Source organism: Ptychodera flava, chromosome 14, assembly GCF_041260155.1.
Source record: "Ptychodera flava strain L36383 chromosome 14, AS_Pfla_20210202, whole genome shotgun sequence".
Taxonomy (NCBI): Eukaryota; Metazoa; Hemichordata; class Enteropneusta; family Ptychoderidae; genus Ptychodera; species Ptychodera flava.
In genome coordinates, this window is record NC_091941.1 from 4,962,241 (window position 1) to 4,977,057 (window position 14,817).

At 37.9% G+C, this 14,817-nt stretch overlaps 2 protein-coding genes across 5 annotated transcripts in view; both read left to right on the forward strand.

Annotated features, from left to right (window-relative positions):
• Window positions 1-280: 280 nt before the first annotated feature.
• On the forward strand, window positions 281-7,935 carry LOC139149044 (uncharacterized). Its single transcript, XM_070720552.1, has 5 exons — window positions 281-533; window positions 6,657-6,813; window positions 7,071-7,121; window positions 7,265-7,345; window positions 7,459-7,935. The coding sequence occupies exons 1-5, from the start codon at window positions 423-425 to the stop codon at window positions 7,620-7,622; spliced, it is 564 nt and encodes a 187-aa protein (XP_070576653.1). The 5' UTR covers window positions 281-422; the 3' UTR covers window positions 7,623-7,935.
• Window positions 7,936-11,326: 3,391 nt separating this feature from the next.
• LOC139149045 (mucin-21-like) overlaps window positions 11,327-14,817 on the forward strand; it is a 33,346-nt gene continuing 29,855 nt past the window's right edge. For all 4 annotated transcript variants that reach the window (XM_070720553.1, XM_070720554.1, XM_070720555.1 and 1 more), the window contains exon 1: window positions 11,327-11,647. In XM_070720553.1, the coding sequence (XP_070576654.1) occupies window positions 11,588-11,647 (60 nt within the window). In that variant the 5' untranslated portion in view covers window positions 11,327-11,587. The remainder of the gene's footprint in view (window positions 11,648-14,817) is intronic.

Consider the following 14,817-nt stretch of genomic DNA (forward strand, 5'->3'; position numbering starts at 1 on the left):
TCGAGATCACGACGAACCCTCCCCTCCCCCATCCCATAGAGGGCGACGAAGACAATGTGATATGAGGAAAACCATGTAATGCTCAATGCCTACTAATATATCTGCGGACATTCAGTAAGAATTTTAGGAAAGCTGAGAATAGCTACCGTAGCTGACAGACCTTCACTATTGACTGCAATCTAATAGTATGATTGTCTCCAAAAGTGCACTGAAATGTTGTCACGAAAAGTGATTCCATGGGTAATCAAAATTAACGTGATGCGGCAATCATTTGCATTTCTATGAGTATGTGATGTAATTCTGATACCTCAGACAGTGATACAGTCTGTATAGGTTGTATGACTTGAATCACGGGAAGGGTGTTCTTTACCCCATGACTGAAATGTTCTAAATTTCCACTTGTGCGCCACTCTCGGTAGTCGATGGATTTTGTTTTCCCGAGTTTCCGTTGCAACCGTCTAGGCCTTGCCAAAATGAATACATTTATCACAGTGTTGGTTTGTGACTTGTTTTTCAGTGTTCTCAACTTACAGGTGAGTTTATCTTCTTGCTATGAAAATGTTTTGTGATGAAAGTTTACCGTTGTGAGACAAAACAATACATGGCTAGACTTTCTGTTCCGTCGTGAGGCATATGGTGAATGTCATTGTTTGAACCTCGCTACCGCAGTGAGCGTCCTTCAGTACAAGGAAGTAGTGTATTGTTCAATTAAGACAACTTTGCAGTTCCTTACAACACTATATCAGCCAAACCTCCAGAGTAAACCTACCACCACTGTCGATTTTCATGTACATTTTAAAGCAGCTGCTTTCGCGGAAGGTGCCTATCAGCAAAATATAAAGATCTCGTTTGTGACTTTTACGTATGGAAGCACCTGTTTAGCAATGATTGATATATTTTCAGTTTTCCGTTTTCATAGCGACGCATATTAGGGAATTAAGGGTCAGCCGTTGTCAAGACCACTTAGGCCAAACCATCGATCATTATCGGTATACTTTAAAAGGAAGGGACAAAGTAAAGCTTGCCTTCAGATTTTCTGTCATCTCATTTTTTTCCAAACTATAGATTATCGTTTGTCCGAGGATAACACGAAACTTGACTTTGTTTCTTTGTATGAGGATCTTCATCATTCAAACCGCCTTCGCACAACAAAACTTTATCCAGGTTAGCATTATGGCTGTTCCATTTATACCGCCCTTCTCAATGTTTTCCCCCGAAATATTTGATAAACACTCTGTTTTGGATTTCCCGCCAGAAAGTTTAAACTGCTAGTGGGCTGTTCCAGAATTTTGTATCCCTTCCCATTTTGTAGACCATTGTCCCTAACACAGTCTCTACACTGGTAGCAGAAAGTATCTGAACTTACTGATATGATCAACTGGATAATAGATCTGGATAATAGATCTTTATTTATTTAACTCTGCCGAGATGATAGTGGTCTGATTCGCGTAATAGCGGACACTGAGCTAATGAATAACTTCGGCGTACCGGCGCCTGTGCAAGATACGAAATAATAGCGTAGACTACACATAAAGAAAGAAATAAAACGGTAATGCAAAAAAGGGAATGGAACAGAAGGTTCAGTTCCTGACTTAATGAGACTGTGGGGCTAGTTCATACCTACTCAAGCTTGCCTGGGTGTTGTTTCACCAAGAATAACTATTATATTTTTCTTGAGATATAACAGAATTTAAGATATATTTATTGGATTGTTCCCTGAAACAAACTGGTAACCATACGTATGTCCTTATACTATGCTCTGATGTGGACAAGAATGCCTACTACTCCGTACAAGGTACATTCAAACAATTGCTATCATGCAACGATACTGATGCATTCCCAAAATTACACGCATTCATTACATATACTATATACAGCGAAATCAGTCTAAACTGAACTCTTTTCCCAGTCACATACATCTCCAAAATAAACAATTTTCTCGGTCCCTTTAGGCAAGATTTACTCAACTTGTATTACGATAATTGATGCATTCCCAAAGTTACACGCACTCATTACATATACTATATACAGCGAAATCTGTCTAAACAGAACTCTATTCCCAGTCACATACCTCTCCAAAATAAACAATTTTCTCGGTCCCTTTAGGCAAGATTTACTCCACTTCTATTACGATGGAAACTTGATTCAAATGTGTTGCAACGACCCCTTCGTTTCGAAAGTTAAGCAAACTATCAAGAAGAAATTAAAATAGAATTATACAACGTGATTATGTAAAGTTTGAACAAAGTGGTTCTTGTGTGCTCAGAATAAATGCAAGATGGCTACCTTTAGTCGGTATTGGATCGTATCGCAAAATGGGCAATAACATTTTTCGTGCAATGTCCTTATTATTAGATGAAACAGTTATCATATTATGGTCATATTTGAAAAATAAATGTTCGAGTGTGTAAAATAGTAACTTTTGTTGCACACTTTTACAAATCTATTGAGATAAAAGACTGGAGAGAAGCTTTCACTCATTTCGCGACGTTTTTCTGTCATCTTTGACATAACGTCCCTGTGTCTCCTGTAGCATGTAATTTGATAAATATTGTCGCTTGTTATCAAAAAATAAAGTGATGCTAACGTTTTTTCCCTTACAGCTAACGATCTCGAACTCTTGTTGACCTGTAAGTAGTTCTGTGTGCATTACGGATGTTTTCCAGTGTTTTCTCAGTGTTCACATTCCAGTCGCACTGGTCAGGGATCGAATCAGCCCCAAAATAGTCAATTCAAATTTACTCTACCGGAGTTTAACAGTTTGTCCAGTGCCGTTTATTGTACACGTGAACTGCATTACATACATTATACTGGCAAGCAGTTTTATTCAGCTGTAAGGGTTTCAATAGCTCAGTGTTCACATTCCGGTCATGCTGGTCAGGGATCGAATCAGCCAGTCAAAGCCCACTGGTGAAGATCAATGAAGAAGTGGATGGGGTGTGCCATAAACATGAACAGCCTATCATTTACACTTGCCGTCAGAGACTGTTAAAGCGATGGTACTAGATGTAAATATGATGCTGTTTCATTTATTGCAATCTTTGATGTATTTTCAAATATCTTTGTTGTGCTTATGAAATTCAATTTCTCGTTCTACTCCAGCAATACTTGTTATGTGTACAGTGTTGAACGTGCCGACTCGATGTGTCAACTCAGCCTGTATATGTACAGTGTCCAGTGTTATTGTTTATAGCTGAATTCCTGTCCGGAGTAGAAGTTATTTGTAAACAATAAAGTGAAATGTAATAAAAACAATTTGGAAGGCTAGTAGACTGTATCTCAAAATACTTTATGCACAGCAATAAGAAATTTTATCTATTTTGCAAATCAAAAATCACGTAAATATTATCAACAATTACAGCAATTGTCCCTTAAAGAAAAGAAAAGGGCGTATGACAGGATAATAAAGTAGCCGCAATGAAAATATACAATCAGTGAAGATTACCCTGTTCCAGCAGATCGCGATAGTTTACTCTATGTCGTTCTGTTGAACACTGGACTGACTATTATTTCGAGAAAAACTTTCGCTTCCAGTAACCTGATCTACTCTAAAGCAAACCAAACGACCCTAAACTTTTTTTTAAGTAACAAAGACGATGTCACCCAGCAACAACAATATAACAAGGTTCCCGACCAACGTTCGCTTTTTTTCCTGGGGGCATGTTACAAGAAACACACACGTCGTTTTCCGCATAGACGCTTTTGTATTACGTCCTATTACAGAAAAGACTCTACGACGTCTACTATCCATTACAACACACCACAAGACTCATAAACGACCTCTTTGACAAAGATTGGCTTTCGTTTCAGATGATGAACGAGTTTGTGTACTTGTTCTTACAAACCAAAGAGTTTGTCTGCTGGGGTAGAAGTATCCAGTCTGTTGGGTGCAATCTCACAATGGCCTAGGATACATGCATCTGATTTGGAAATTTCTAACATAGAAGGGGCAATAGCAGCATAACGTTTTGAGATATTTTTACCATTTTTGTTTTGTTAAAACAATCACAATTTCTTTTCCCTCTCCCTAAAGCCTACTGAAACATAAAATATGTCTCAATAATGTTCAATGCTATCGCTGACTATTCGGACTAGATTTAGTTATCAACTATAATAGTGGATATAATATGCTTGTTGGTACTCTATTATGGAAAGCTCAAAAGTTTGCTCAAATTTTCCTCAAGCAAGCTTTTGATCAGTTTCTTTCTCAATGAAGAATATAAATAGGCGGCCATAGTCCGAATTTTGGTACTAGAGAAAAGAGCTACCCAGTATTTACCGATATTTGAAATTCAAAATGGCCGCCATCCTATATAGACGGGTGAAAAATTTTACTTCCTAGAGCAAGGCACCCAGTGGTAGACCAAAACAGAATTGAAAAGGTTTGAGAGTTTGAATATCTGTCCCAGAGGCGCATTCTACTTTAGTAAACATTAATTTTCATAATTCAGGCGATAGACCTAGAAACTGTGCTTTACATACAGATCAAACTATTAGGAAATTTCTGCGTCCTAAGAATTCTACAATTGGCGATTATACTTTACAAGTCTGTAAACTAGTAAGTCAGCAGTGGGCGCGTCAAATATCAGGTTGCTGAAAGACAAGGAATCTTCCACAAAGAATAGCCAAGTAGAAATGCAGGCACGCATATTGTACTTGGGTAATTGAGTACAAGTTAATATTCCATACCACATTAAACTCCAAAAGCAGGAGAAAATTTATAGTTCTTAAACTTAAAAAGGAACTGTATTCGGAAAGCATTTCGTTAATTAGCACTCTCGTTGAGCCTTGCATTTTATATTTTATGGAGAAATGTGACATGTACATACTACGATGCAATTATTGACTGTCATTATCGGAAAATACAAACACGGCGATACACTGTTTAGGCCTCGGTACAGTCCCTCGTGGGCTATTCAGCTCTGGGACTATTCGCCCCATAGACGAGTGTACATAAGCTTATGTACACTCGTCTATGGGGCGAATAGTCCCAGAGCTGAATAGCCCACGAGGGACTTGGTTTATGTTTAGGCCTCGGTGCAGTCTCTGGCGTCACTTATGGTTTGCAGTACATGACGTATATCCTCGTCAGTCCTGGGTATTACCATCCAAGAGACTGCTGTCTTCTGTTGACCCATGAAGGTTATCGGTGCGATCAGGCTGTGGGCGGAATTGAGGCGTGTACTAAAATCCAAAAATCCAGCTCTCCAATATATCGTGGTATCGACTCAAAGATAATAGATTTGTCAAAAAGTAAAATTTCAACGGAAAATCATTTTGTTGGTCTGATTGCAAATCCTGTAAATGAAGGAAAACTGCATCGGCAGGTCTGTGAACAGTGTTGCTATGTCATGGATGGCGACATGTCTTGTGAAAATTCGGAAAGGCGACCATATCCCAGGGCGGCTTTCACTATTGAAGCAATGTCACTGAACGAGGATATGTAGAGCGCCCTCGCAGGGTACCTATCCCTTGTCATCCAAACAATTTCTGTTGAAACCAGTCCAGGTTTACTATACAGTGTTAATTTAAGAAAAGAAACTGGAAATAATTTTATGTGAAATTGTCATGAAACAGGTTGATATTTTTATTTCGGAGATTCGGGCAAACTTCGAACACTATTATCTCATCTCTGTGTTCCATGAGATTAAAGTGAGAATTCTATAGACAAATGATCCTTTAGGCTGAATAGGCCTTGCACATATTAGTCGTTGTTAAGGTTAAAGAGTAGTCTGGACGGTTTAAATAAAAGTGCACTTTGTTGCTCGTCTAAGGGATGGTGCTGATGACGGTAATACTGGTCATGATGCCCTAGCTGAAGACGAGGGTATTATCAATATTACAGTCATGATGTGTAATAATGCTACATGTTGACTGGAGACCTTGGAAAGTTCAATCAGCTTTTCATGGCGTTGCAAACATCAGGGACGACGATGGCCATTTAAGGTAGAACGCGCCTCGGGGACAGATATTCGGACTCCCAAACTTTTACAATTCTTTTCTGATATACCATTTGTGGGGGTTCATTTTAAAGCTCACGGTGTATGAAAACTTTTCACTGTCTTAGACGTCTTAGTTTTTTCAAAATTCGAAAATTTTATTTTTCTTCATACACAACGATGGCGGCCATTTTGAATTTTAAACGTCGGTAAATCTTGGGTTATTTGTTTCTCTAGTACCAAAATTTGCACGGTGACCCCCCCCCCCCGGATTTTACTCTTGAAAGAGAATGGTTGAAAGACTCTTTAAGAAATATTTGAGCAAAAGTGTAAGTCTTTCATTTCCGAGGCGCATACTACCATAATTACTTTGCTCAGAGATAATGCTGATATTAAACCAACCTGCCCCTGTAACAATGATGACGACGAACGACAGTGTTGATCTGGTGATGAAATGGCGACGGGGTTACGCCGACAGTGATAGATGATGATGATGATGATGATGATGATGGTGGTGGTGGTGATGATGATGATGATGATGATGATGATGATGATGATGATGATGATGATGATGATGATGATTGCATATGCCTCTCGTGAATAGTAATGTCTTGTTCTTCATGTATGTCAGAAAATTGATAACTGTGATGGTTAAAGTCCCTATAGAAAAAGTTGTAAATTAAGTCAGCAATTGCTTGGATTTATATTTCCATTTAGGTACTTGCGAACGTAGAACCGATGAATGGCACACGGCTTTGTTACACTCTTCCAAGTTGTAAATATTCTAGTAATGTTACAGTAGTGTTGGTATGCAATACTACGTGTCGACCATTACCTGAATTGCCGTTCCAACCACCAGAACCACCAACTAGGGGTAAGTTTCATTTGAAATTTGGCGGTTAATTTGATTGATGGATCGGAAGGTTAATCGATGGATAGATTGGAATGATACTCCGATATTTTGCTAATAACAAAACATGTTTATACCGACACTTTTGGAAGTATACATCAATACACTTATATATTCTAGACAAAGACACGTTTTGAGATAGATAGATTTTAAAATACAATTTTATTTTCAATGGTATTAACAACTTAGAATGATAAATGCGTTGTTATCGCACTATACAGGTCCGTCCACATTGTCCTCTCGCGCCGATGGGTCAGAAGCCATGACTGAAGGTAATATTTTCTGCATATTATGAAGTGATATATATTGGTGAAATAATCACCATATTGAAGTTTGCCATAACTAAAATAATTTTTTTATCGTTTCATGGTTACAACATCAATAGTTATAAATGCATTGTTTACGCAAAATACAGGTCCGTCCACAATGTCCTATCCTATTGAAATCACTGACCAGAGTACGACGCCCGCCGAAGGGTCAAAAGCCGTCCCTAAAGGTAAGATTTTTCGGTGATTTTCTGCCATTTCATGAAGTGATTGATATCGGTTATCTAATCACCATATCGAAGTCGATATATTACAACATGCAATGTATTTCTATCATTTCCAGATTCGGCTGTTACACCGATGATCATCGGAACTGTATTGTCTGCAATTCTCATCATCGTTATCTTAACACTGGTAATCATCTACAAGAAGTACTCCATAAAATGTATGTGCAGGCGTAACGCACGTGTTGACACACATATTCAACTCCGCCAAAAACACTACTAGTTATAACTCTATGTCGCATGTCGACTCATTGACCAGAGAGAAAAACTCGAGGGTCTATGGTCTACTGCGCAAGCGTATGGAAGAAGACATACCTGCACAACCTCACAACCTGTGAAAATATATAACAAAGCGCGCCAAAGACCTTTCAAGTGGATCAGGCTTCCCTATCAGTCTTTTTTTAAATGCTATATGTAAGAGTAAACACATTTTGATGTCTTTTTTCTGCTATTCTCACAAGACGGCATCCTTATTTCAAAATACTTAAACTTTTAGACTTACCACACCCACAGACTGTAGTTTCTCTAGGAACACCAAATTTAAAAAAAAAAAGAAAAAAAACCGCAATGAACCGTTACATTTTGCAATAAAGGTACACTTGTTCTTGAGTCAGTTATTCTGTTCCTGTGTAGTTATTGTCACTTGGCAGGTACCAGGGCCAAGACTCTGTCTGGATTACATAAGCTTAACTTAGCTATCCTCCGGTTATAGCCACAGTTTTCACATCTTTTACAAAGGTTAGTTAACGATTATAACTGGACTGCCACCCAGCCAAATATGATGTATGATAATTTGTTTTCGGAAAAATAAATGGTTTTGGATATTTTCCATTGTTTTGCAAATTTGTTCCACTTTTCCCTATTTAGTATCGTGAGATCCATGTTTCTTGGTGTACGTGTTTTGAATCGTCAGTCCGAGCGTCCATTCAGTTGGTCACAATATCTGACTGATTCACTAAATGTGTGTAGGGAGACATTATGACATGAATATCGCATAGCATAAAATCAAGGTTATGATACACATATCAATGAGTCGTGCAATGTATAAAATCAACGAAAAGGTTATTTATCGAGTACGATCTTAAAATCTACGTTAAACTTTGATTGGCGTCTTTCAAACGTTTTGCACTTTTGATTCATGTTGACATTGTAAATAACGACATCACCCAGACTCTGAAGCTTCTAAATACTTTTGGCCCACCACTAGTACTTGTGGGGGATAATTTTGAAGCTTATAGAGTAAATAAAGTTTTCCCAGCTCAAGTTTGTGAAAATAAAGAATTCCTTTTGCCTTATTAAGATAAACAAGGATGTCGTCCATTTTGAATTTGAAATATCGGTAAAGGTCGGATAATTTGAAAGAGAATGGTTGAAAGTTTGCTTTGAGAAAGTTTGAGCAAAAGTTGAAGTATTCCATTTTCGAGGTACGAACCACCTTAATGCATAGACCCTGGAGAAAACTCGAGGGTATGTGCTCATTGATGCAATAAGGATCTGTAAACACGCACTAAAGACTGAAGGAAAGATAATGGAAAGAAAATACACCAATACTTACATTGAAGGAATATGAATTCCATGTCACGTAACGACTAGAAATGTCATTCTTAAATGCTATGTGGAAGACGTGTCTGGAAAACATTTTGAACCTGACTATGAAGGAGCTATGACATATCAATGAAGCTTGGTTTGCATTTATTTCAACTCTTCTTGTCTTCATGGACTACCTAGAAAAGAGATTAACTATCAATGGAGAGTACTATTCTATTGAGGCAGTTACGGGAGGCTATCAAAAGAAACGACGAAGTTGAGAAAAGGTGTCTTGTTCCGTCAGGACAATGCTCCACCCCACAAGTCAGTCATTTCCATGGCAACACTGCGTGACTGCGGCTTCAAACTCTTCCACAGCCACTATACTTCCTGACCTAGCACCCTCAGAGTTCGTGGAAAGAATTTTGACAATGATGATGACGTCATATCCGCCGTTCAGGACTTTTTGACGACCAAGATGAAACCTTCTACAAAGCAGGCATCAAAGCAATGCAGACCCGCTGGCAGCACTGTGAAGACCGCAAGGGGGTCTATGTTGAAAAATAATTAACATAGAAACTCATTCCAGTAGGACTTCGCTTTAGGCTCAAAACTTTTCATCCAACCCTCGTAGGTGACGTTTTCTGTACGTGGACAAAGTGATGCTGTAGAAGCGTGTCTTACGAAAACAGCAAAATTATTCTTTCCCACATTGTCATTTAAAATCATCTTTCCCTTTTATTTAAATAAACTGTTCAATATTCACTTTTGAAACGTTATTGTATCGGCAATAATGACAGTACAGTAGTTTTGGCAACTGCACACTACTGTCCTGGTAAGTGCTGTTCTTAGATCAAGCGCTTTACGGGGGGGGGGGGGGGTCGGATTTTTAATGACATTTTAATAACAAGGTTATTTAAGAGTTATACTTATTAAAAAAAGCCAACTAATTGTATGAGACGGAGGCCAAAGAGGACTTTGCGAGAGCGGTAATTGAAAATGCATGAGATATGATCGAATATAGTCTTCCGTTCTTAGCGCCGAGGTCTTACGAGTGTTGGATATTCAATACATCAGTCGCTTGCTAGCTATATCAAACAAGAGTTCATCTAAAACCAGTGATTTTTGTGTTGTCTGTAGGCCAAAAATCCGATTATTTCCATCAATATGCTACAAGAAATAGGGTAGGTCGGTCGGGAACATTTGACATATTTTTAACGGAGTGCAACTCTTGAAAAACAGCAAAATGTGGCAAACCGTGCGTGACTCTCCAAAAAATATTTTAAAAATTGAGAGTCAGAGAAATTTAAATAGGGTAGGTCGGGTTACAGTCACATGGAGGAATTTCCTTGATAGTTGTAAAAAATTAATGAATTAATCATCTGTACCGATATATTGGCAAGCGGTGTATAAGTTGGTTAAAATATAATTGATAAAATGCTTACAGTCGTTTAGGTTTTCTTGTTCTATTATCCATATAGCCACATTTCTTTTATCTTTTCTCCTGGTTGTCATCCAGTCGACTTTTCATGACACCCACTGCTCTAATAGAATATCATGGTTGTCTTTCAGACAACATTGACAACAATAGTATGGGCCATAGTGTCAGTATATTAAAAGGGAAAGCGGCACCCCACCTGGCAACACGTAATGTGTCAAACCGTTTACGTTAATCCTTTGACGGTTTACGTTTTGAAACCCGATTTTGGTTTCCCATCAGTCACAAAGCGTTTTCTATCCTCAGTTTTGTGATCGTGAAATTTTATCTTCGTGGTTTCAGCGTGGCTGATCACTAGCAATGAATCTGGATATAAACATTTCGATTGCCTTGTGTGACTAAAGGCGATCTGAATTGATGTTTCTCGTCCAGTGTTCTTTCTCGTAAACGATGTGATCGGTGGTAGTGCAAATAGTTTTTTCACCTCGGCCAAATGCTTGACAATGCTTTCCGTGAGCTTGTTTTGTTTTGTGTGTGGGCTGTTGTTGTGAAGAGGATTTCTTTTTGTCTCGCCTTTTTAGCGTGGTATTGATTGTGTGTTTTGAATATCAGCCCACTCTTTCTATTATTTTTATGATTTATTATTATGCCTTCTATTGTCGCTCGTGTAAATTCCCAGTAAAAATGATACTTTCTGTTCAAGGTCGTTTTTGTTATGGCAAGTGCAAGAGTATATCAGGATTTCTCCTATTTGTTGTAGTGTTGAGCGATACGTAAAAAATTACTGCCTATCACATTCATGTCTGCAGTCTGCTGTGTTGACAATGGCGATACCGTCTCTTTGTATATTTTTTGTTTGACCGTCTTTTGACCCCGATATGTTGTGCACGCAACATGCATTCTTTTGGCTCAGGTGAAAAGAGTTCAAAGTTTGGCCTTTACTCATTGAAGATCGACAACTGTACACTTCAAAAACTATCATGAGCATTGTGCTCTTCTGATCAACCAATCATTTGCATTTTTATGCATATGTGATTTAATACGTGTACCTCAGACAGTGCTACACTCCGTAAGCTTATTGGTTGTCTGATTTGAATCACGGGAAGGGAGTTTTTTACCCTATGACTTAAATATTTTAACTTTCCATGCCTTTGCGCCACTCTCGGTAGTTGACAGATTTTGTTTCCCCAAGTTTCCGTTGCAACCGTCTAGGCCTTGCCAAAATGAATACATTTATCACAGTGTTGGTTTGTGGCTTGTTTTACGGTGTTTTCAACTTACAGGTGAGTTTACCTTCATGCTATGAAAATGTTTTGTGATGAAGTTTACCGTAACGGTTGTCAGACAGAACAATATGGCAAGACTTTATGTTCCTTCGTGACGCATTGCAGTGTATGTATAAAGGCACCAACGCATTGTTCGTCCCCACTTACAAGGAAGTATTGTGTTTTTCGTAAGCATGGCTGCCGTTATCAACAACTTACAATATAATTCAAACTGCCAGAGTAAACCCACAACCGGAGTCGATTTCATTTCAAAGTACATGTGTGGTGGCGAGGTGCACACCAGCAAAATACAAAGGTCTCGTTTGTAACTTTTTCGCCGAAGCACTTGTGAATGTTTTATAACGACAATGTATTTTCGGTTTCACCGGCTGCCATCTAGCCCATCAAGGAAAATATCAGCGTCTATCGGTGTATTTACTATTGTCTAAACAGGAAAAAGGAAACTTCGCCCATAACTTGTCTGGCGTCTCAACATAAAACCTGTACCTTTATTTTTTTAAACTATCACCATGTATGTGCGCGGGGAAAATTCAAAACTTGCATTTATCAGTTTCTATGACGATGGCCGTCATTATTCTACCGCTAGCCAACACAGGATTTGCTTAAGATGTTAAGGAATTGTTTTGGAAACGCTTCAAGAAACTTTGGCTGTTCAAGCTTTTGTATTACAAGTTAGGGTAGTACGCACCACGAAAGTGAAAGACTTAAACTTTTGCTAAAACTTTCCTTAATTAACCATTCTCTTTCCAAATCAATAATGAAAATCGGGGTCACTGTGCAAATTTGGGTAATAGATAAACAAATAACCCACGATTTATCGATATTTAAAATTCATAATGGCCGCCATCCCGATTCTATAGAGAAAAAATAAAATTTTCGAATTTCGAAGAACTAAGCCGGTGAAAGTTTTCTTGCACCAAGAATTTAAAATTAACCCCCACAAGTTGTATATCAGAAAAGAATTGTAAAAGTTTGAGAGTCCGAATGTCTGTCCCGAGGCGTGTTCTACCTTAAATCTATGTTCATAAACACCTATATCAGACCATCGTCGCTGATAAGGTCCCAACTGAAAACAGAAATGTCTGCTCTTAATTCAATACATACATACATACATACATACATACATACATACATACATACATACATACATACATACATACATACATACATACATACATACATACATACATACATATATTCATACATACACACACACATACATACATACATACATACATACATACATACATACATACATACATACATACATACATACATACATACATACATACATACATACATACATACATACATACATACATACATACATACATACATACATACACACATACATACATACATACATACATACATATATTCATACATACATACATACATACATACATACATACATACATACATACATACATACAACATACATACTACACACATACATACATACATACATACATACATACATACATACATACATACATACATATATTCATTCATACATACATACATACATACATACATACATACATACATACATACATACATACACACACACACACACATACATACATGCATACATACATACATACATACATACATACATACATACATACATACATACATACATACATACATACATACATACATACATACATACATACATACATACATACATACATACATACATACATACATACATACATACATACATACATACATACATACATGCATGCTTGCATGCTTGCATGCACGCAGGCACTGTTCTTCTTTTCAAGATTTAAAATGCCGAAAATGTTATCACATGCAGAATTTCTTTTTCTTCTCCAAAAGAGTGTTGAAACATCACGTGTTATTCGTGCCGACAAAAGGCATTTCGTAGATAACATGCAATACAATTATGGACAATGAATTCTACTCCGGACGATTGTTGGTTGAACATAAAGGTCAGACAGTAACAACCGCATAGTAAACGCCAAGCGACTGGGGCCAGTCTAATGTGTTTGAATTCAGCTGTAGAGGGGGGGAATGAATTAAGCAAAATGGTAATACAGACCCTGCCACTACTGTTGCATCATGGTTCTTCTTTGTGGAGGGACCATGGTTCATGTATGGTTCACTGTGCGTGAAAGTGATCTCAAAGTATACCAGAACATTTCTATTATGGGAGACCATTATATTTATGTGGTCCCGGGAAAGGCTACAGGTGCGATTAGGCCGCGGTCGGAACTATGTGGAGTACTAAAAATTTCATCGTGTTGTATACCTGAACTGTGGTGTAGCACCTACCACACCCCTTATGAGTTGCAAAAAATTTGTGTCAACAAAGAATATTACTATGTGCAACAGTAATTATTCTGTAGATAAGACATTATACGAGTGACCAGTAGATAAACTCAACACGGCCTGAGATATCGTCATATTTCAGGCCGTGGATAACCCTGTAAAAATGCAGACACTGGTTATACTGTGCTTAAGAATATGAGTGTACGTAATTGGCTAGTCTCCTTTTTACCGTGGTCCAAAATTTCATGAAATATATATTCGAAGTCAAAATAATCTCCATCAATTTTCAAAAACATGAGGTTAGCAGTGCTTAAAAGAAATATTACTCTGTCAGCTTTTTGGTATTTGCATAAGTATTGAGTTTTATTTTCATGTTTTAAATTGACTTAAAGTTATCTGATTTTTAAACTAGTACTTTTGCAGTTATTTTGCAGATAAATTGTTTAAGCATAGCTTCTGCATTCTCTTGCGTCACTTCTATACATTGCATATATATGGTCTAGATCTGCAGTGCGCGACAATGTCATCACAACGTTCCAGAGAATTTCTGTTTGAGAGACTATACAGTATCTTCTGTGGGCATGTGAAAGGTTAGATATAGCCGCAGGCGGGACTGAGTGATGTATAATTCAGCCATTCAATTACAAAATAAATATCGTTGTAAATATCGTTGTAATGTGACACAAAGCCAAGTCAAGCCGAGACATATTTGCTGGTTGCATTGCAAATCGTGTAAAGAAAAGAAGGCTGCGTTTGGTAGGTCTGCGCACAGAGTTGCTGTGTCATGGATGGCGGCATTTCTTTGATTAGAAATGTGACCTTACCCCGCGGCAACCATGCACTGAGCAGGGTTAGTCTCGGTTTACCCA